General features: G+C 38.8%; 3 protein-coding genes across 4 annotated transcripts; 2 read left to right on the top strand and 1 right to left on the bottom strand.

The window, feature by feature from the left end:
• Positions 1-6,059: 6,059 nt before the first annotated feature.
• LOC129722799 (uncharacterized) lies at positions 6,060-8,576 on the top strand. Its single transcript, XM_055676556.1, has 3 exons — positions 6,060-6,349; positions 7,245-7,425; positions 7,483-8,576. Exons 1-3 carry the CDS (start codon positions 6,208-6,210, stop codon positions 8,078-8,080), a joined length of 921 nt encoding a protein of 306 aa, XP_055532531.1. The 5' UTR covers positions 6,060-6,207; the 3' UTR covers positions 8,081-8,576.
• A 5,769-nt stretch (positions 8,577-14,345) lies between these two features.
• LOC129720699 (uncharacterized) lies at positions 14,346-19,272 on the top strand. Its single transcript, XM_055672290.1, has 5 exons — positions 14,346-14,500; positions 17,619-18,049; positions 18,263-18,791; positions 18,861-18,977; positions 19,041-19,272. The coding sequence occupies exons 2-5, from the start codon at positions 17,708-17,710 to the stop codon at positions 19,124-19,126; spliced, it is 1,074 nt and encodes a 357-aa protein (XP_055528265.1). The 5' UTR covers positions 14,346-14,500; positions 17,619-17,707; the 3' UTR covers positions 19,127-19,272.
• On the bottom strand, positions 19,195-20,676 carry LOC129720700 (NF-kappa-B inhibitor-interacting Ras-like protein). 2 transcript variants are annotated; one of them, XM_055672292.1, is made up of 3 exons: positions 20,442-20,676; positions 20,017-20,253; positions 19,195-19,955 (listed from the first exon to the last, which is right to left on the bottom strand). In XM_055672292.1, the coding sequence occupies exons 1-3, from the start codon at positions 20,553-20,555 to the stop codon at positions 19,644-19,646; spliced, it is 663 nt and encodes a 220-aa protein (XP_055528267.1). In that variant the 5' UTR covers positions 20,556-20,676; the 3' UTR covers positions 19,195-19,643. The 2 variants fall into 2 exon arrangements, with proteins under 2 accessions (XP_055528267.1, XP_055528266.1); XM_055672291.1 differs by having other exon boundaries at positions 20,403-20,676.
• Between the last annotated feature and the right edge of the window lie 2,824 nt (positions 20,677-23,500).

Below are 23,500 nucleotides of genomic sequence, written 5' to 3' on the forward strand. Positions count from 1 at the left end.
TCACAACACTCCTTCGACAAAATAAAGTACTGATCCTAGACACCTTGTTTCCCGTGGGATAAACAACGACGGCCGCATAACTGCGAAATAAGTAGGAAACAAGGAAAAGAGTAGTGATACAGTTTCCCATTCTTAGTAACTATAGGTTACAGAGACATTGACATAAGTTTGAAAGCTAGAGAAGAACAGGGAGAAAATCAGAAACTAGATTTATTCCACTTCAAGGTTTCAGTAGGAAAGGTTTAAGTGGAATTTGTTGAACAAAATCAATCTAGCAACAGACTTGATTCCTGGCAGTCGTTATTTTCTTCACATGTACAGGTGGAAGATATCGAAAAATGTTTTTCTCTAATGCCAAATGTCTTCACAATGTATGAATCATCGAGATCTGGTGCTGTCTATAATTATTTTCAAATCGACTTTCTAAGAGACAGTACATTTTCGACTGACACGTAGGGTTGTGTGCAGTCTAATTTGCAATTGTATCGTTGGTTGGCGATGAGTTTTCAAAGATAAACGATGCCAACTAGGTACATTCCAAAAAGATCTGTTTTGGACTTGCCGTAAAATGAAAAGTTAAACATAGATTTGCTTTTACAAATAAATGTATAGAAGATACCCTAGGCTTGGTGGTTGAGTTCCAATCTTGGGTTCTTATTACTTTACAGAACCAAATTTAAAATAGGGCCCCAAAGTTGTTTCAGCTTTGACAGCCCAAGGGCGCGTGCTTCCGGGTGACAAATGGGAGCTAAGGGAGATCATGAGGGTCAGATACCTATGTTTTAGTTCTTCCTACTCTGATCTCGGCAGTCTCATATGTGGGGAGGACTCACGACAATAATAGTTGTTAAAAGTTTTGGAAAATTCTCTTCACCCGTGGACCAGACCACATTGTGCAAGCTCTGTTCTCATCTAGAAAGTGACAAATACATACTTCTTAATTCTGTGCAGTTGTAGTAGCCGTAGTAGTAAAAGCAAGAGTCGGTGTTGTAAGGTGGATGCGCTAAGAGAAAAGTAGTAAACCCGGCATACATCTGCGATTTTTTTATTTTATTTGAACAGTTCTAGTGAATCAAATTTAACTTCGCATGACTCCAAGTGCGCACTGAAAGGTGTCATGAACTTCGTAGGATTAAATAAATTTTGAAGTTTGTTCCACTGAAAACTCGCAATGTTTGAGTTCCAATGCGTCTCTCACAATTTCGAGCACAACTTAAAGACATTTTGTTGAACCACAAATGAGTGTGATTCAAAATGTATTCTAATTACGACACATATTTTATACGAAATGCCAAGCTCAAGTTTGTTTACTTTGCATATAAGAAGCCTCAATTCAACGGTTTTACAAGAGTTTTCGATCTCACTCCTTGTGCATCACGTTTTGGTCTATAATTTATGTGTCAGTTCTATTCTTGTACAGGTTTTTATGCGGGTTTGGGGTACGGGGGCAGGACTGATCGACTTCCAATGGGTTTGGGATTGTTTGGGGCTTCGGATGAAGCGGAGAGAGCTTAGTTTTGGTTTTCTGCTATCAAGTTTAGTTTTTTCCATGTTACGAAGCCCTACTCTAATGTATTTAGGGTGGGGAATCGTTATATGGAAAAAAAACGAAACTTGATAGCAGGAAGCCAGAACCAAGTTTTTTTTGTTCTATTTGGAACCCCACACAATCCTAAATTTATCGGAAGTCGATTGGTTTAGTCTCTGCTTGGCGCATTGCATTTCAAATTTATATGAAGATTTGTATGGAAAAAAGAACGTTTTTGCATTTTCCATTCTAAAGAGCTCAAAGTGGCTCAAACCATAGGTTTCATGACTTCAAATGGTAAGTTTTTTGATGCCTAACAACTTGTCCGAAGACATCAAAAAGCTAGGGTGTCTCAAAAAAATACTGGAGCTGTTCAAAGTTGAGTATGTCGAAATTTATGTTGCAAATCATTTTTTCTGCCAACACTGCCAGTGTCCAACACCGGCGTTAGTCAGATTTCCATCAAAGGTACCCTCTGAAACACGTTATAGATTCCACCTACGACTAGAATATTAACCTGACTTTGTTTGTTTGATCCAGCTGAGTGTATAAACTCGTTATGACAGGTTATTTCTGATGGGAATCCTACTGGCGGGCGCCGGTACATTGGTAACGTTGGTAGAAAACAAGATTTTCTGAATTTAAATCGACATACTCATTTTTGAATAGCTACAGCTCTTTTTAGGGACATCCTAGCTCTTCAGTGCCTTCTGCAAAGTTGTTAGGTATCTAAAATATTATACTTTTACATAATGTAGTTCATTATTAGATCACTATTGAGCTCTCTAGAAAGGTAAATGCAAAAAAGTAGGTTTTCCCATATAAATTTTTGTTGAGGTCCGACAAAGAGTTAAGATGAGACGGGAACTCAAGAACAATTAAGTTTTATTGATTAGTTAAAAATAAGTCTTGCTTGGACGGGAGCTTGAATAGGAAAGAGTTATTCTAAAGCTTTTTCGTGAATTTAATAGTTATCGTCAGTCAGTGAAAAGTCAGCGGTTGCGTTGTTTCTCAACAATTTTCATACAAATTTGAAATGCAATGCGCCAAGCGGACACAAAACCAATCGACTTCCGGTAAGTTTAGGGTTGTTTGGGGCCCCAAAAGGAACCAAAAAAACTTGGTTCTGGAAAATCGATCACTTTTCCCCACCCTAATGTGTATGTATATGTGTTTATTTTTATGTGTATGTATGTATGTATGTATGTATTAATGTTTTTTTTTTCGCATATATATTATTATATATTGTTATCTCATTATATATTGTTATCTCCCAGACGGTCTCGAGGAACGACGCTGGCCTAACAAGCTAGTCGTCGTGAGTTCGAGTCTCGGCTCAGGAAAGACTGTTAGTGACAGTAAGCTCGTAGCGCTCTAGCCCCGCAATTGTCCTGTACATTAAACAGTTGGCTGCGAAGTTTGCGTATTAATAGAAGGTCGAGTTCCGAATCGGAATGTAGCACCAAGGCTTTGCTTTTATTGTTACACTAACACATTACTGAAATTGTAAAACCCATCAATGACAGATATCTCTCCTCATCTATGTCTACTTCTACCTTTCCTTCCCTATTTGCAACTATTATCACTGTTACTTCGACTATTCCCTATACTCAACAACTTATCTCACTATCCGGCAGTCCCAAGCAGGATTCATTAGACCTCTGAAGTTATTATTCTGCGATGCCAAATCTACATCTCTCTCTTGGTACAGCATGGAAAGTGATTAATCACTGGAGACTTGACCCTACGACCCCCTTCTGGGCCCGAAAACAAAAACGAAAAACGAAACAAATAGATGTATAGTGAATTTAAAAAAAAATTAACACCAGTTTGTTCTCAAGAATGTTTTCTTCGAAACTATGAATTTAAAAAAAAAATAGATAGTAAAGAGTTATTGCATGCGTGCAATCGATGGTATGAAACGCCTTTCTTTTGCGTCAACTTTTATATGATTCATAGCCAAACAAATTTGTTACTCCTATTCTTCTTGTCGACTGTGGAATCAGCCGGCCCAAGAAATCGAAGTAAACCACGAACGCGAGCAGACGCGATTTTTTCCTGCGTCACAATTTTTTTGTTGAATATTCTTTAATTTATTGTTTTCTGTAAAGTAGTGTTACAAAAACGCCATTTGCATTGGTCCCTGCTACGAAGAAGCAACTGATATTGGTTGAATTGTAGGTCTGTGCATGAAGGTCAAGCTAGAACCATAGAGAATGGACATCTATGTTCATATCAAAAAATTGTAAATCGTGTGTAAAAATTTAAATCAAAATACGTTGAACAACTAACCACATCTGTCTTGTGATGCCCCAGTTTTACTGCATAAATATTGCCGTATCAATATTTTATCAATATCAGTGCTGGGTTTGTCTGTGACGCGAGCGCCACATAGCGGGGGCATTGCCACTTACGGTTAAATTACGGTTGCAAGTTTTTATACAACCTTTAAAAATAATATGAACGTCTGGCTTCCGTGCTAGAACTAAGAAGTGATGCTTCTTGAAACTTGTGAAGCAAACACCTGAACCTGAGGCAACAACTTTTGAAGCCCTTCTAGAAAAATCTGGAAGGCGCCATCAAGAGGATTTTTCTCAACCGTTGTCAGAGATACTGAATGTCCAAAGATTTTCTTTTTGCAACTATATCCAAGCCAAGTGATACTCGACAGATCGATGAATATGATCGATTTAGGACACAAAATGGGAATTGAATAAAAAGGATCTGGATGGCATTATAGCTGGTGAGAGCGTTCTTTATTTTTTGTTTAGTGTTCCGCTAAAAGTTCTTTTTTACACGATTCTACGTACCGTGCAAAAAAAATCGTGTAAAAAAAACCGCGTTATTTGGAAAAACGTCATAAAAAAAACCGCGTTATTTGGAAAAACGTCGTAAAAAAATCTTGTAAAACAAAAACCGTGTAAAAATGAAACTGTGTAAAAAACAGCCTATTATAGTTTGTTACCGTAACTGCTACTTACTGTAACAATTTTACGCGAAGACGAAAAATCATGTAAAAAAAATCGTGTAAAAAAATCGCGTTATTTGAGAAAACGACGTAAAAACAATCATGTTATTTGGAAAATCGTCGTAAAAAAGAATCGTGTAAAATGAAACCGTGTAAAAAAAGACTTTACTGTAATCATGTTCAATATAAATGCATTACGGCAGCTGGATTCCTACTGGTTTGAATCGCGTGGTTTGTAAAATTTACCAATACCGACACTCTGATCGGCTAATAACAAACTGCACAAATGTTCCTGAAATACCAGGTACCACAAATCAGACAAACCCGACAAAAATCATCAGTTTAGTATTCGACTTTAGGAGCCATCCACATACCACGTGGACAAGATTTTTAACGACTTTGACACCCCCCCGTGGACAAATGCCCATATAAATTCTTTTTTTTTTTGTAAGGACCGTGGACATTACACACCCCCCAACCCCCCTCCAAGCTGTCCACGTGGTATGTGGATGGCCCCTTACTTGTACATATGTTCATCATCATACATCCGCGCACGAGACTAAAACCAATTTTCGATCGCCTAACAAATCCTGATATTATTTTACTCAATCTAACTAAAACAAGCATCGGTTTTAATTGCGCAATAGGCTTCTTAATATTCAAATTCGTAATTCGTAATTTCACATCATTTACCAAAGAGTGACTGTGCCTTTCCAATTAATACAATTCCTTTCCTGTGACACTGGTAGAGATGCAGTGGTTCCCGCGATCTCTAAACAAAACGAGTATCATCATCTCTTTCCTTCCCAAGTAGAACCGCCTTTTGGTCGTGGCCAGCGTCGTTATTGCTCACGGAGTGCAACTACGGGCAGTCTACCTAAGCTAAGTTAATTCATAGCCAAAACAATTTGTTACTGTCACCCGTAGTTTTACATCAAGACTGAGTTTGTATACTTAGTTATTTATCCTTCTACTTTTTTTTTCTTCACTGTTAGATTGTTAAGCTTCCTGTAGTAAACAGTGACACGGAACAGCTGCTTCAGTAATATAATTAAAAAAATTGAATTTAGAGTATGCTGTCTAGCAAAAAGTCATCTTATGCTTTTATTCCTAAATTCCACCTACTAAATCATCTAACAGACCGTGAAAAAACCTATAATTAGAAGGAACTTTTCAGTTTCAAATATCTCGATTATAGTATCTATCTAATGGCCAGCAAAGTGCCTTTCAAGAAATACGTTCGGAAATTATCCGGGTCAACACATTTCTAGCTTGTGCACGAATCAGTTTTTGTTTCAGTGTTTTCTCGTACGATATAAACAAATCAACCCAACATTACTATTTTATATACTAACATATATGTATTGTATACTTCCGCAGTAGCAAATTATCGCTTCTCTTCCGAATGTGCACCCGCTGTGAGTGCTTCCCGCGGGCTGAACTTTGTTCCATTTCTAAAACTAAAAATGACATCACACCGGAATACCTCTCGAATCACGTTCCCACAAGAATATCAACTCGCTCAGTTTCTTCTCTACTGCTAGTTCACATCCCTGTGATCATCGAGCGGGGTTATTCGTCGTCTTTAGACATCACTCCGATTCAGTACGGCTTCAACCGCGCTCGTCATAAGTTCAAATATATTTTCTGATTGACTTGCTAAAGCTCAGTTATAAACCTTTCATACCAACCCAAATCACCGGACCGCACAATGTCGAAGGAGGAGTCCAAATACGGCTTCAAGGACAAGGCCAAGGCAGAAGAGTCGTTGGAACTGCTGAAGAGCGAAGATCACAAATATCAGGTGCTGACGGTCCGAGGGCTGCTCGGAAGGGCCAAACGGGTGCTGACTCGTAAGTGCTAGGTTTTTCGTTTGCCCCGGTGTTAGCAAGGTTATTTTTGGGTTTTGGGGCACCAAAACCGGTTTTAATTTGTGTAATTCGCACGGTGATGTCATAGGAAAGGATAGACACGAAAATATTGTTGGCAATTTGTGAGAAGTTGTTTTGAATTGGGGAACCTGAGCTAACGCTTAGACTTTCGATGTTGTATGTATGGAATTAATGAACGTGAAATAATATCTATTTTTGAGCGCACGCAATCATGTTTGACCGTTGACGATGACGATTGTGATGGTGCGTTAGCTAGTAGAAGGCGAAGGCCATGCTGATGGCATACTAATCGACAACATACTACCGGCTTTTTGTGCTCTCTCTGTCGTTTTTTCTCCCTCTCGGATGAGCAATGTGTACAATTCTCTCGAGAGCAAACAGCTGGTTTCTAACGAATTCAACAGTGTTTTAACTCTGAACTCTACAACCTGTTAGATAGACAGTAAACATTTGCTGGCTAGCAGACGGGTTGGTAACATGTTCACAAATTGATTAACATATTTTGGATGATTCATACTAATGTTGCAAAAGTTGTAATATACCAGAGTCAACTTCAGCTTAAATATAAGTATACAATAGGATTTTTTTTAATTTTGATTATTTCAACTAGAGTGTCCATATAATGTAGTCATTGTACAAATTTAGCATTGATGGACACCACTAGGATTCGTTATCTAAAAAAAGAAGTAGGTATCGCTCTAATCGCTAAACCTGAATTAGCAAAATACTCGCCTGTTCCTAATGAGGTCCGACCTCGATCGTAACACGCGAACTTAATTCCAACAAAAATATTAGAAACTACACGTCATTCTTTGTATGATTTTTAAATTTAAAAATCACAAACGTGCTTTTTCAGTTACTAAAGCAGCAGATAAGGTGAAGAACATCAAGGAAGCCATCGAAGTATTCGAAACCTGGATCGAAGAGAACTCCAACAGCTCTTCGAAAAATACCAAACCCAAGGATACCGAAGAGAAAGTGGACACTGTACCGGGTCTCGGTTTCAAAGACAAACAAGCAGCAGAAAAAACACTGAAGTATACAAATTTGTGCTTTCCATCACTAATCAAGCTTATCGTAATCTTCTTTTTCAGAATCTTAGAGGGCCGCGATCCCGATTACCAAAAACTTGCCGTGAAGGGCCTTCTAGGGAGTGCCAAACGCGTTCTACCGTCGACGAAAAATGAAGAAAAGATCAAAGCCATCAAAGAGGCGGTGGCTGTGCTGGAGGATTTCCTGGAAACCTTCGACCGCGAGGAACGATCCAAGCAGAATATGGCGTACCTACCGATCGAGTTAATCAAGCCATGTCTAGTGAAATTCTCCCCTGATAAACTAGCAGCGGAGTTCGTCGAATGCTACGATAAAGTTGCCAAAGGTAACTACAAACACCTGCGGACGAAAACTCCGAAAGATGACGACAGCACCAGTTGGGATATCCTGCGCAACAAGAGCCTGCTCAAGTTGAAAGAAAGTGTCAAGAAATCAGGCGAGAAGCTGTTTAATTCGGATGGTCAGCCGACCGAAATGCACCTGAAGATGATAAGCTGGGCGTACAGTCCCAACGTGGACAAGCTGAAGGTCTATTGCGCGAGTTTGGGAAAAGCAGCCGCCCAAAAGCGATCACATTCCGAGTCATCCGATAGCGATAGCGAAGATGAACCGGAAGATAAGAAGAAATCGAAAAAATAAACTCAATAGTGTGCAGTGTTTATTGTGGTGAAGGACATCATTTGTTGGTTGAAAAATAAATTCTCTAAATTAATGACACGAATAGTAATTTAATATGAAATTCTATACGACCTGTTGAGAACTTTTTTCAAAATCCCATGCATGTTATCGTGAAACTTTCTATATTGGCTGTGTCAGCTGGTTATGAAGCATTATCGCACTTCCCGTTTCCGCTCGTCAATATAATAATTAGTATACTCGTATTTCATATCGGCTCAAATATCTATTCCAGAACAGGTTGTTTCAGAAACTTGCGCGTGTCGACTTGCAGTTTGATTGTTATTATGTTCGATTATACTAAATGTAATTTGATTGTTTGTGGAGGAATTTTCAATTCAAAGTACGTATTTTGTAAATTGTACTCTTGTGTGTCAAAAAAACACGCATAATCAACGATTAACGGGGTCACCTTCAGTCTCAGTCGCAGAAATCATGCAATACTGTAATTTTACAAACTTAGTTTTTAAATAAAAAAAAACCTAAATTAATCCACATAGCGGTGGGACCCAGCCTTTCTCATTCGAACTTTTTATTTGTCAAAATAGATTTACACCAACACTCAAGAAATACACTTTGATAATTTCTGCTGGATTCGTTATTCTCTTGTTTTTGTTCACACAACTATACCGAACATTTAAAATATAACATTCACACACATATGATCATACATTAACACATATACATGCAAATAACATTAAATCCTTTCAAATATATGATGCGATTTCGATTTGATCGAGGTATAATCGATTTGCACTCATATACTGCGTATAAATATTTATATTGTTTATGTCAACTTTAGTTAATAGATTTCAAATAATTTATAATTAAATGATGTTCCTTATACATTAATTCGAATCCTTTAACGCAGTTGATATTACTAATCGTTTCTGGGGGGCATCCAATGAATGGGCAAATACCAATCAATATGGGTTCTTGAAACCTGGATTATACCCAGTGGCCAGAATCCGACCTCAAACCCAATTTTTAATCCAGATGACCAATACGATTTGGGGTAGCGGTATGATACCCGGAGGCCAGAAGTCATCTTCAGACGCCATTTTAAATTACTAGACAGTAGCTTCCGGTTTCTGAAAACCAGTCTAAAAGAGACAAACATTACGCAGTGTGAGTTTTTCAGTACCCGGAGTGATGCTGTGGAGTGTGGCCAGGATTCAACTCCATACTTCATTTTGATATCCGAATTTGCGACTTCCGGTTTCTGGAAAACATCCTTCAATTGCCAAATATAGGTATATCCACTATTTGGATTTTGGAATATTGATGTTGTATTTGAAGGAATAATTGGAAATTTACTATTTGAAATTTGACGTAATATTTGTACTAGTTGAATAGTTTTTCTATCATATCATGTCCTAATTTCGAACTTTGATCAATGCAGCTAGTTTTAAACAGCCTTTGGGTTTTGTTTCTTTGTAATTCTGAGGAACAACCTGTTCGTTTGACACATGTTTTCTTTAAATAAGTCGTGAAATCTTTGAGAGAATAGACTTTCAATATTTTTTCAATTTAACACATAATGGTTAAAATAAAAGTCCGATTACACTGGTCAACACAAGTGTGGCCCCGAAGGTCAAACTAAAAAAAATTAAAAATTATAGCTTTTCCTGTAAATCTTTCTCTTTCTAGGGCACTATTGTTAGCTTTAGAGCAGCATTTTTTCGATTTTGTCAACCAGTATTATAATCAAATGTAATGGGTACCAGTATTATAATCAAATGTGATGGGTACCAATACAGTAACTGAACCTTCAATTTAAAACTAAGATTGTTGAAATCAGTCATGCCATCTTTGGCAAAACGAGTGAATTTAAAAAAGTTTTCTGAACACGTTTCTTTTCATAACCTTCGAACTACATGTTCAATCACCATAAAATTCGCTATTTAGGGGTTTTGAAGGCAGTCCGTTCATTTGATACCTATTTTGTTCAAATCGGTTGTGTAGTTTCTGAGATAATGGAGTTTCATAACTTTTACATTTTGAAACATAACAGACGAAGTTACAGTCCGATTATAATAAAATTCAATAGGGTCTTATCAGGCAACTAGACCTTTCTATTGCAACTTATTTTGTGAAAATCGGAGAAGTGGGAGAGTTCAAGCAGTCTTAGAAAACCTGTTTCTTGTCATAGCCTGATTTCCAATTATTATACATAACGGACAAAGTTAAAGTCCAATAACAATAAAATTCAATAGGGTTTCATGGGGCAACGAGACCTTCCATATGACACTAATTTTGTGAAAATCGATATAGTCATCTCTGAAAAAAGTGAGTGAGTTTAAACAGTCTTTGAAACACGTTTCTTTGCATAACTTTTGAACTACATGTCCAATCATTATAAAATTATTTTACAAATGGTTCAAAAAACAAGCCCGTTCTTTTGATACCCATTGTTCAAATCGGTTGTGTAGTTTCTGAGAAAATGAAGTTTTGTGATTTTCCCATTTTTATACATAACCTCGAAACTAAAAATCCGATTGCAATAAAATTTAATAGGGTCTTTGGGGCAACACCTTTCATTTGCAATTAGTTTCATTAAAATCGGTCCAGCCATCTCTGAGAAAATTGAGTGAGATTGGGAGACCGTTACATACATACACACACACACACACACACACACACACACACACACACACACACACACACACACACACACACACACACACATATATATATATATATATATATATATATATATATATATATATATATATATATATATATACACACACACACCCCCCCCCACACACACGCGCGCGCACACACACACACACACACACAGAGAGAGAGAGAGAATGCTCAGCTCGTCGAATTTAGTCGATTGATATACGAGATTCGACCCTTTGGAGCACTTTTATACCTTTGGTTATTTCAGTGATTGCTAGGGGAAAAGCAAAAAAGGGACAAAAAATGCCTATTTTCCATGGATTTACCTTTAAACGCACTGACAATGCTGAATCAATCATAGTAACCCATAAGTCAGCAGAAAAAAATTGGCAGTTCTATCAGTCAGACTCTAACTGTGATGGCGAAAACAATTAAGTTATTCTGTTCAGAAGTGTGCGCGTTCAAAGAACCATACCGCGCCGCGTCGAAAACGGACATCGTGTGGCACTTTGTATATGCCGAATACCCGTTCCGGCACCTACAACATTTTTGCGCTATGGGAGAACAATCAGAGCATCGAAAGACAGACCGGTTCCGAACGGTAGACGACCCTGAGCGACAAGAAGCTCCAAAGGATGCTGGGAGACCGGAGGGAACTGGAGGAAGACCGAAAATGGCTACATCGCTGCGTGCGTTGGCCGGGACGTCAGTGTAACCGGCCAAACAGTGAAAATGTACCTAGCGAACATGGACATACATGTCAGGAAGCGGCGGTCCCATCCACTGGTCTCGGAACTGCAGCCAATGACGCAGCGGCAGCGGCTGAATAAGATGGTTAAGTCGATTTTCCCGGTGAGTCGCGACGTGGCGGTTGTGATGGACGGCGAGACCTATCTCACCCTGGATGGCAATGACTGGCAGGACACTTCGTATTTTACTTCTCCCACGAAAGAAGTAAGCTCCGAGGTGAAGTTCTTCAAGTAGTGCTGCTGTGGTTGACAATAAGCGAGAAGGGAATGTCAAAGCCGCTCTTCTTTCGCTCCGGTCTGGCCGAAAACGGAAAAATTTACAGTACAAAGCGCCTGCCGGAAGCTGGGCCGAATCTGGCGTCGGCCCACTACTTGGAGCGATCGTTGAGGTAGATGAAGGGGCTGAATATCGATGTGGTACCCAAGTCGGCGAACCCGCCCAACGTCCCCCAGCTGCATTCCATCGATAATTTCTGGGCAAACCTGCAGCATAAAATCTACTCCAACAAATTTGTTGCAGAATCTGAAAAGGAATTGATAAAAAAACGAAGAAAAAACTTAAAAACATGCCTATACGCATGTTTTCGCGCACCATGGTGAATGTTCCGGTTAACTGTCGGAAGGACGCTCGCTAAGGCGTAGAATTTGTTTGCAAGTAAGTTCATATAGTTACCTTCCATGGGAAATTCATCAAACTCAATTATCTGTCTTAGTTTTTTACCACCATCAGAAAAACTCAACTTTTTAATTCGAACGTTGATTTCAGATCATTTGGCGTGGTTTGGCTCGTATTTTATTTGTTTCATATCGTCTCCAACACGTTTTTAATACACAGTAAGAAAACTTTATGACGAGTCGCGTATAAAGAATTGCCTCCGTCGCTTGTGACAAAAAAATTCATAATAATTTTCAAACAAAATCGTGGTTTATGTCAGAAGCAACTGAAATTGGATTGAGTAAATATTTTACGTGATGTGTATTATTTCAAAAAATTTACAGTGGAAGAAAACGTTCAAAATTCTCCGAATATTAGTATTTCCAAAATCTGGATGACGGAGGATTAGAAATCAGTGTCCGATTCGTGCCCGCATAATCAATAACCATAAAACGTGCCTAACACCTAGTTCGGGATATGATCAGAACTGTACGGGGTATCGTTAAACCATATGGATTATCATCCGTTTATGGTTATTGATTATGCGGGTGTCGTTGCATTGTCTTATTGGTTGAAATATAGGTTGGTGTTTCAAGTCAACTTTTTTTTTAAGTGGGGAATTGTAAGTAGCTTCAGTATTTATGATAAATATTAGTAAATAATAAGTATGTGTGGCCAATCACAAATGGTGACTTCTCAACACTGTTAGAAATTTGTAATTTTAATTGTTAGGATTTGTTTGCTTTCGCAATTAGGACTTATCATTCATAGGGATTTAAACCTACTTATCAGAAAAGGGGAAGTAAACTTACAACTAACTTAATTGCTAACTTATTGGCTATAAAGAGAGCTTATCGTAGTATTTGAGGATTGCAACGATTTTTGTCAAAAATTGGTAATAATTTAATTTGACATAGCTTCTAATGGTTCAACACCAGTAAGTCTATGTAATTCGAGTGTACCAAACCAAGGAGGACGCTTCAAAATCATTTTCAGAATTTTATTCTGAACCCTTTGAAGCGTTTTCTTCCTTGTTGAATAGCAACTTGACCAGATCGGTACAGCATAAAGCTTTGCTGGTCTAAAAATTTGTTTGTAAATCAAAAGTTTGTTCTTTAAACAAAGTTTAGAATGGGAGGATATACACACCTCGTATATTTAAGTTTATTTTTAAATTTTAACTTAACATGGCATTTTAAAAATTAATTCGAAAAGTTATTTTCTGATGAATTTTCGTATTAGATTTTTTGTAATTTCCAAATTTTAAAAATTCCGATAATCTAATTGATCTTATATCGAATCATCTAATTGACCTTAACTTACAGCGGAAAATGAAACAAAAAACACACCACACGCAGACAATACAAACCCACATAATGGTTTCGTTTACTTCAATGGCGTTTGACCTTTAGTATTTAATTATCGACAACATATGTAATACTTGGCATGTAATACTTCTGTTCTAACGACAATGTTGCGTACGGGGTATCAGAAGTCACCCCTCGACACAACCACACATCATGATTGAATAGATTATTACATGTTCCTGGTCACTGTTATCTGATAGCACGATCACCGCGTACTCACAAAAACGCCGATAATAGTAGAACAGGTGATAGTTTTCGATATCTCGCAAAACAGAAGATGGATAATTGAGTAAAAAACCGATAATTTTTGTTTCCTATTTATGTACATTCTAGCATTTTGCTAGCTCCGCAATTGTCCCATAATCTAGGTTAATGTGTCGAAAAAACGGAACTCTGAAATAATTTTCCAAAGCATAGAGCAGCATGATTTTTCTTTTAGAATCCTGCCAATTTCCCACGGGTCTTTGCGCTGTTCAATCCCCAACTCACACATGATGAATATTAGCAACAGCGTTTCTTTCTCTCAAACTGTTTGCAGAACTCAGCCTAAGGTAGAGTCACAAAAAACTAAAATGACGAAGCTCGTCCGCTGCTATCTTATCTGTTGTGCAGCATGGCACAGCGCATATAACCGCTTTGCACACGCCTAGACCCACTCCCTGGCAGCATTTTTACTCAATCCAGCGAGACACTGTGAACCTCAACGGGATAGGCAGCCAAGAGATATCGACGGTGCCGCCGATTTTTTTTTTTCTGTTATATGTTCTGTGGTATACCTAGCTCTACGCCAGGATCGGTAAAATCGTTGCAGTAGTATGGGAGGCAAACGCACTGATAGCACCTATGACCAACCCACGAACATATATAGGAAGTGTGACACTTTTGCGCCAAGCGCAGTTCTCGTTCAAACAGCGGCCGGCAAGCATTCCAGAGTGAACGCGTGGTCCTTTGCTGGGGACTATCGGCGCGTAAATAGTGCATTGTTGTAAGTTGAGTCCGCCACTAGAAAATGAAGTGTTTTTATTCTAAACGTGTGAAAATTATCAGATGAATAATTACGTAATCCCCACCGCTTACCTAGTGCTTTCTGTGACTAATAATTGAGCCATAATAATTGGAGAATATTGATACTAAACGTTAAAAGTGTTCGTTTGCTTATCGGGCTATCAGCGATGATCGACGGTTTAATTACAGTTGAATTGATTATGATTCACCGAGTGTTGAATAACTGTGACAAAAATAATCTTGACTAATCTACAAAGGAGATGGTTTGAATATTCAAAGTCCTGATGAACACTACAGTTAGAAATGTGCTAGTATTCGTTTTTTTTCTAAAATATTTTCATATTTTCGTGAAAAATGCTATCGAAAAAATATGAAATCCATAGCGGTAGACGGTTAACCAATTTTATGTGAAGATCATTTCGATAAGCGCCATCCTTATCATTCTCAACTTGTATGTTTACAAGCAACTCTTAGATCTCGACGTCTACCGTGGACAATCTGCTTCGTCTGCAAATAAACAAACGTAAAACAGTTTTATCACTTTGCTTTAATCGAAATCGACACGAAAATGTGGTTTGGTGCGGAAACGCAAACATTTACCCAACTGGAATCACTGAACTTGCCAGCATTATTTGTAAATCATAAAAAAAACCTGCGTTTAATACGATATCAAAGTGATAAACCCTTAGACATACTGTACACATGTATCACGAACAGGCCATCAGTCAATCGATAAGCACAAATTATCGGATCCTTCGCAATCAAGGAGCCGGAAAACCGTCCGCTTTGTGTGCATAGAGGCGATCGGGAAAACAACGGCCCTCAACTAACAGCTGTAATAATGCACTTCATATCGATTGCTATATCGAGACAGGAGCCACCTCAGCCGGGTGAATTGAAATAGCCCGTTCGTAATCTATTTCCAATCAATCACGTTCGGGAGGTCTCACGGTGGAATCTCATGCATATTGCCTATGGATAAATTATTCACCAAAGCTATGGGTGCGCTGGTCTATGCAAAGCTTCGGGTTGCGCTTTCTTTGGTTGCGATTCTGATTGGTACTTGCTGAATACCGCAGGAAATAGTTGTGATTCGGTTACTTTATTTCTTATCTGCGGTGTAAATGTTAGTCAAAAAAAATTGTTTTTCGAGAAATGACAATAAATTTGATTCCTTGGCTAGTATAGATTATTTCTTTCTTAGCTTAGGGGAAATAAACTATTTTATAATACAATTATTCTCAAGTCCGCTATAAATTTCGAACGATACATTTTGACGTTGACTAACGTCTATATCGAAGTTAGGCCCCTGAATTTGAAAATCTAGTAATTCAACCAGAGAAAACCAGAGAAAAGTGGTCAGGTTTTGAGCGCTTATTTTGCAGTCATCTATAATCAGGTTTTCGAGGTTTTGGCATCAATCGATCAGACATTCTTTTACGGTTAAATTTATGTAACAAAAACAAACTATTTTTTGAGATACACTATTGAAAAATTGGTAATCAATATCGATTGTCTAAATCATACCGCGCAGCCAATCACTACCTCTCTTCCCAAGCACAGTCGACACTAACGGATACAATCGATCTGACTTTGTTGTTATTGTTGTGGTCACTTTCTGTTTCCGATGTTTATGCTGCTGCTAGCGGATAATACCTTGCAAATATGCATCTGTTTGTTGGTGTTAATTTTACGACAGCGGCCGGCGCCCCATCATTTTGATTCCAAAACTGCACCAGCGACATGCGGATGCTAGGTGATAGCAGCTGAAAGGAGGAAATACAAGAGTACCGGTCATCTCGTGCCGGTTTTACTCGTTATGCTGGTGGCTGTTAGTAATAAATGGCACTGCAAAATACTAAAATGGCTGGAATTCTGGACGGACTAACCAAAAACAAAAATATATTCGGCACCTGGCCCCTTTTGGTGCCTCGAAATTTTGTTACAGAAGCGGCTAATTGAATTTTCTGTTTTACCAAATGCTGCTGCAAGCGGAAAAAACCTTGCATAAATGCATGTTTGTGTTGGTGTTAATATTACGACAGCGGCCGGCGCAGCTTTCAAGAAAAATTTTTCCTTACCATTCCATCACCTATGTAGCTCCACCTTCTTTTTATTTATCTGACGAAGCCTTGGTATAAAACGTACCGTTCGAACATTTCACCCCATCAGTTTCATTATTAAACCGTACCGGATACATACGGACGCTCGGTGTTAGCAGCTAGAAGGAGGAAAAACAAAATAGTACCGGTCATCTCGTGCCGGTTTGACCCGTGATGCTGGTGGCTACTGCAAAATACTAAAATGGCTGGAATTCTGGACGGAAACCAGTAAACAAGAAATCGGCAACTGGCACCTTTTGGTGCCTCGCAGTTTTATAATAGAAGCGGTTAGTTGAATTTTATGTTTTACAATTGCTGTTGCTAGCGGAAAAAACCTTGCAAAAATGCATGTTTATGTTGATGGTAATTTCACGACAGCGCTAGGTGTTAGCAGCTGAAAGGAGGAAAGACAAAATAGTACCGGTCATCTCGTGCCGGTTTCACCCGTTATGCTGGTGGCTGTTAGTAATAAATGGCTACTGCAAAATACTAAAATGGCTGGAATTCTGGACGAGAATAATCGGAAACTGGTACCTTTTGGAGCCTCGAAATTTTGTTACAGAAGTTTTGTAAAAGAAGCGTTGCAATTCCCTCTACTATTTGCTTCAACGGAATATTTTTTTTTTAAGAATACGGTAGTCAACGTCATGCGGTCGTGTCTTGAATACCACCCTCCTACTTTTACATGTTATGGGAATAATTTTGTCAAGCTCTGAGCTATGTAAAAAGCCCAAACAGCTGGATATAATTTTTCTTGACGCAACATCGATCGAGCGATCTAATGAAATAATGAGTTTATGAGAATAAAAATTTGAACATTGATCTAAAAATGTGAAGCGTCATAAAATTAAACTTTGTTAAAAGCAGTTCAATTGCAAATACTGTTACAATGTTAAGTATGATCTAAACTCGTGATTTGTTCACTCTACGTGATTCGTATCACTTTCAGTGAAATATGACCCTCCTAATCACCACTATTATTCTTCTCAATTGTAGTATTTCGAAACTAAATGGCCTCACCTAACGCATAAAAGCCAGCTGTGATCCCCGCCACACATTCGGTGTCCTTACCAGTAACGAGCAAAATGTCGAAAACCACTCCGCTAGTGGTTCGTTTCAAGGACGCAACATATGACCTCAGCGAATTCGCCCACAAACACCCGGGTGGAATTAACACGTTGAAGGGCCTTCACAACCAGGACATGCAGGAACGATTCGCGAAGGCACCCGCTCACTCTAACGCCGCAACGTATTTGATGAAGGAGTACAAAATCTGTGATAATAACAATAACATTGACAACCACAAAGTGTCCGCCAGCAGTGACAATGGTCATTTGAACGGGTTGATGAATGGAACCAACGGAACCATCAGTTTGAATGGCACCAGCAATGGCTACCTGCCACAGAACACCGATGACAGCATGGAGGTAAGTGCATTTTCGAATGACACGACCTTTTCCGAAGCGCGCACGTAAAAGTTACCGATTTCAAAATCAGGCTATCTTATCGCCACCCTAAGCAAACAGATAAGTCTCGTTTGTTAGATTACGTAAACCCATATATAAATCATGCATCCGCGTTACCTGTCGATTGTCACGAAGGTGTAAGACTTTTCCTGTATGTATGTTTTCACCCCGCAGCACCTCGTTGACTGGAGTAAGCCTATGCTGACGCAAATCCCCACTCTAGGCGAACACTATGTTGAGTGGGTTAACAAACCGGTAGACCGAAAACTGCGGCTCTTCGGGCCCGCCTGGCTAGAAAATCTAACCAAAACACCGTGGTGGGTTGTGCCAGCATTTTGGATACCATCCATTCTGTACCTTATTCATCTGGGAGTGCAACGCCAATTGTCAAAACCCGTCGAAGACCTCACGCTGAGAGATCACCTCTCTCCTGTAGTTATAGGTTGCCTTTGCTTTGGGGTTTCAATCTGGACCCTGCTGGAGTACACTTTGCATCGTTGGGTGTTTCATCTGGACCCGAAGAATAATTGGATGCTCCATACATTCCATTTTCTGATTCACGGACTGCACCACAAAGTACCTTTCGATCCGTACCGATTAGTATTTCCGCCGGTTCCGGCCATACTGTTAGCTAGTTTTTTCTATCAGCCTGTGAGACTTTTATTGCCCCACCCGCTTCTGATGTTATCTGGTGGACTTATAGGTGAGTTGTATTTTTTCAACAAATATTTTCAGAGTACATAGATCTAATAATCCACCTCAATATTTGCAGGTTACCTTGGCTATGACATGATCCATTACTACATTCACTACGGCAGCCCCAATGGTGGCCACCTGTATTATATGAAGCGTTATCACTACCAGCACCATTTTGTCCATCATGAACTAGGTGAGTGCAACATCTAAATTCTATTGATATATTTCGTAATCAATTGCATTTTTCTTCTCATAGGGTTCGGAATCAGCAGCGCTATATGGGACAATGTTTTTGGAACAACAATTCTGTTGCGTAAATTGAAATATTTGCTGAAATGGTAAAACGTTGATTGCACTTGTTCTAGAACAAGAAGAGGACCAAAAATTCTAGAAATAAATAAAAAAAAACATTCCTATAAACAACGGTTTATTCGATACTGCTTTTTGGATTTAAGTACACATTTACTCTATAAGTACCATAGTAAGATAGGGCGACACATTGCTGTCATTGGACTAACAAAATGTTAAATCCCTAAAGTATAAACTGGGTATATAGACTATAATATCCTAAAATTAGCGTAAAAGTAAGACGAGGTGTGTAATTATCGCTGCATGCACGATTTTACGATAATAACATATGGTGCAGTCTAACAAACGAATTCCCTGAAGAGAACAGAAGTGGGATACGGACCTACCTAACACAGTAAATTGCAATCAATCAATCACAAGTGAATGCATCGAGCTTTCACTGATAATTTAACATACTCTGGAGGTTAAAGATTAAAAAATAATATACCATAACAAGGTAAAATATGGGGCGATATTTGGTTCACTTTGAATGTCGTTCATTCGACGTAATTTAGCTATTATCCACTTTAGAGGTTTTCTGCGTCAACTGCCGTAACTGCGGAAAACTGCTTTTGGTAGCAGTAGGATACAGGCGACTTGCGAGTTGTACGAAAGGTTCGTACAACGAAGCCCGTTCCATTGCATTCACGGTGTAATGTTTGATCCGTTCTCGGGCGCACCAATTGTTTGCCCGGGTAAGATTGGATTCGATCGCATCGTTACCAAGCAGCTGCTGCTGCTGCAGGTGGGTCGAGTTGATTGGAGAAGAGCTGGCCGAACGCGTCTGCCGGGAACGCATGTTGGCTATCACAATGACAAAAATCTGCAAGAAAATGTAGCTTGTAGGAAAATACAAAACAAAAATCATGCCATAGCTGACTCACTTCTTTTTTATCTTTAAACTTTTCAATGTCACTTTTAATCCCACCCAGTATGTCTAAACTTGATGGATCACTGGGATCATACACCAGTATGAAGGCGTCCGGATAGCTGAGGTAGTGCCTGGGCAACTGTACATTACCCTGCAGTCCAGCGGTATCGTAAATCCTCAGTGTGTCTCGACTGCCTTTCCCGGTATCCACACTGGCCACATACGTGTCCTCAATCGTACTATGAATCTCCTGTCGTAAACAATAAAATATGTTCAATGGTCTTCACCTAACGGTACATTGCGCCAAGCGTTATTACGGTTGACGGATCATGCAAAATGAATTAATTAAATTAAAAAAGTCCAGTTATTCCCCGATTTCCGCTACTCGTCATTACTCACTGGCGTAAGTGGGAGAAAGACAGAGATAGTCTCTCTTACCGATTCGATGTTAATGTTTCCATAAATCAACTGCTCCAGAATGGTGGTCTTTCCGACGCCTTTTGCACCACAAACCACCACTTTGCCAACCTTACTTATTTTGGACGTTAACATTTCCGTTCCACTGTTTTTGAAAATTACCCAATAGTCATAGTTTACGTTTCATTTCAAGTATTTCCGAGTAAAAACCCAGCCGAAGCACTGACGGTTGGTATTTTTCACTTTTGTTTATAAGTAAACTACAAATTGTCATCACAGTGACAGCTCTCCAGCGGACAGCGAAGAGTGAAGTTAGCTTCTAAAAATGCGTTTTGCCGGGGGGTGGTTCAATGAATCCCCAAAATGATTCATAGCACAGCTCTACTTATGGTAAACACAATACAGATGTTCTTGCTGATCGGATGGATTTGAGAGCAAAAATTTAAAAACAAATACATATTGAATAGAACTGAATGTTCCTCCTAGTTGGTCTCGAGGTACGATGCTGACCTAACAAGCCAGTCGTCGTAGGTTCGAATCTCGGCTCGGCAGAGATTGTTAGTGTCAGTAGGATCGTAGCGCTAGGCCCGCAATTGTCCTGTACACTTTAACAGTTGGCTGCGAAGTCTGTGTAGAATAAACAGAAGGTCGAGTTCCGAACCGGAATGTAGCACCAAGGCTTTACTTTACATACTGAATAGAGAAAATATTTTCATCTAATTCTAAACTCAGTTCAGTCATGCTACTTATATTGATTATATTGACGTGCTGTAAGTTTAGTACAGCCTAAGTAACCTGTAAGCACTAAAACATTGCCCTACAACAATACTATATTTGATTACAGAATTCTGGGTAAGAACTTATTCTGACCTAAATGCTTGTTTATATCTGATATAATGTTAAAACGGCGAAATAGCGAGCTGATAAAGTACTGCAGGTGGCAACCATTGATATGCATCACTTATGCTGATTTGGAGCACCCATGAGATTTCTCTTTTCAGACAAAAAAAATCGAAACAAAATTTAGAACCTTAAATATTTGGTGTCTGGAACGAATGCAAAAAAATATTCAGAAGTAATACATATCCGGAGTGTTTCGCGATTAGGGCGCAACTAACAAAATGTGAACAAATGGTTTTATTACAATATTGGTTTCGAAAAGACTTACAAAATTCATTGCATGAATCCTTTCTTTTGTATAAATCGATAAAATTATTTAAATCAAGCTTTTAGTGAAGGGCGATAAAACAGTTTACCCAAAACAAAAGATACATTGGAAATAGGCCCTTTACATTGTTTTGAAGCAACGGGCTTATTTGCGAAATATTTCGTAAACAGGCGACAGTAAAGGGCGGATCAACTTTTGTTTTCAAAATAAAGGCGCATTGAAAGGGGCGTAACTGAAGAAAAAATAAAAACAAGGCGAAAGAAAGATGGGCGTATCTCGTTGTCAGAATGCTTTAAGGCGAAAAAGAGCAGGGCGAATCTCGTTGTCAAAATGCTTTAAGGCTCATCAGGAAAAGGTTAGAAGGAAAGCGCAGATTTAAGCCATAAACGCACAAATTTAATGCAGTATTGTTAGGAAAATATAATCCAGGTTTACTTTACGTCGATTTTTGGTATTGATGTTAATGTTGGTCACTTCCTTTGAATTTTGCAAATTTTCAAACTGATATTCCTCAATGTTTATCTTTTGCCAGTTGCGCCCTTATCGCAAATCGCTCCGGATATGGTTTATTTTGTGCATGTGTTCTTCCTCAACAACGTTTGGAATTTAACAGGAACTTTTTTCATCTTCTGATATTGACGGTTCAGGAACCACGAGCCCAGGAGATGTAGATCCTGGATCCAACTCACTAGTTTGCAGTTGTTTTGTGTTGGGTATTTCGGAAAGTTCCATGCATTCATATACCCGAACTTTGCGTCAAAATTCCCACTCCTTAAAGTTTTTTATTCATTTACGTGGAGTATCCATGTTCTGTCTATTTTTAATTGATCAGTCGATATCGCTCGTTATTGGCACTTACAAAAAAATGTAATGTAATTATGTGGTTGGGAAAAGGGGGTTTTAATTTTAAAAAATACCTGCTTTTTCTTATACTAATCGATAACCGACCTTTCAGTAGGCATTACGTAATTTGTCTTCGATCTCTACGAGTGATCTTTGATTTTAAAATTGAAAAATTATATTTGTTTTAAATTTTCACTAACTGGCAAGTAGTGCACAGAGTGACATTGCTGTTGCTGGCTTTTGGGGAATATAACCCTGATAATAAGCAAAGTGACATTTCTGCTGCTGGCTTTTGAAAAATATAACCCTGATTTACGTGTCATGACAGGGATGCCAGATGTGAAGATATGTCTTAATATTGAAAACATTTGAGCGCGTGTGAACAAGTGGAAGCCTATTAGTCGGTTGATTAACCGCACTCGATTTAAGCATTTAGAATCCCCTCGCGAGATCTGTAATTGCAATGTCAAATATGACTTTGACATCTGATTTGACGGATTGCGCACCGATAACTGCGAAGTTGTTGTAGTTATCGGTCTTGCAGATAAAAAGCGTTGCAGTTAAAAGTTTTGCGGTTATCGAACGGCGACTGTATAAAAAATATAATAAAAGCAAAATTATTATCTACAACTTCAAAAACGTCATACCGATCAAACTAACCGTTTCACTTCTAAAAATATTTTTAATCATCAATACCTTCCCAACGTAGCATTTTCAAATAGCTTCTCAAAAATGAGTCGTGCTTCAAAATATAAAACCAATAGCACAAAATGGCATCTTTTGCCCATAGAAACGTCTATGCGAAGTTTCAGCCAAATCAAAAATGACAATTTAAGTAAATATTTCGTGAAACTGTTCTAAAGTCACAAGCCGTAAATTTATAAAATCTTACGATCATTCCACCTTCAATTTACCATACTGGTTCGAACACTGTCTCCGCACCAGTGTTGACATCCAACTGGCAGCCCGGCCTTACCGGAAACCGAGTTGACACGTTGTCGCGTCCGAAACGCAAACTTTGACAGCCGGTATGCGCGCGGCTGTCATCAACAGCACTCATTCCGACTCT

This window comes from Wyeomyia smithii, chromosome 2 (assembly GCF_029784165.1).
Source record: "Wyeomyia smithii strain HCP4-BCI-WySm-NY-G18 chromosome 2, ASM2978416v1, whole genome shotgun sequence".
Lineage (NCBI taxonomy): Eukaryota > Metazoa > Arthropoda > Insecta > Diptera > Culicidae > Wyeomyia > Wyeomyia smithii.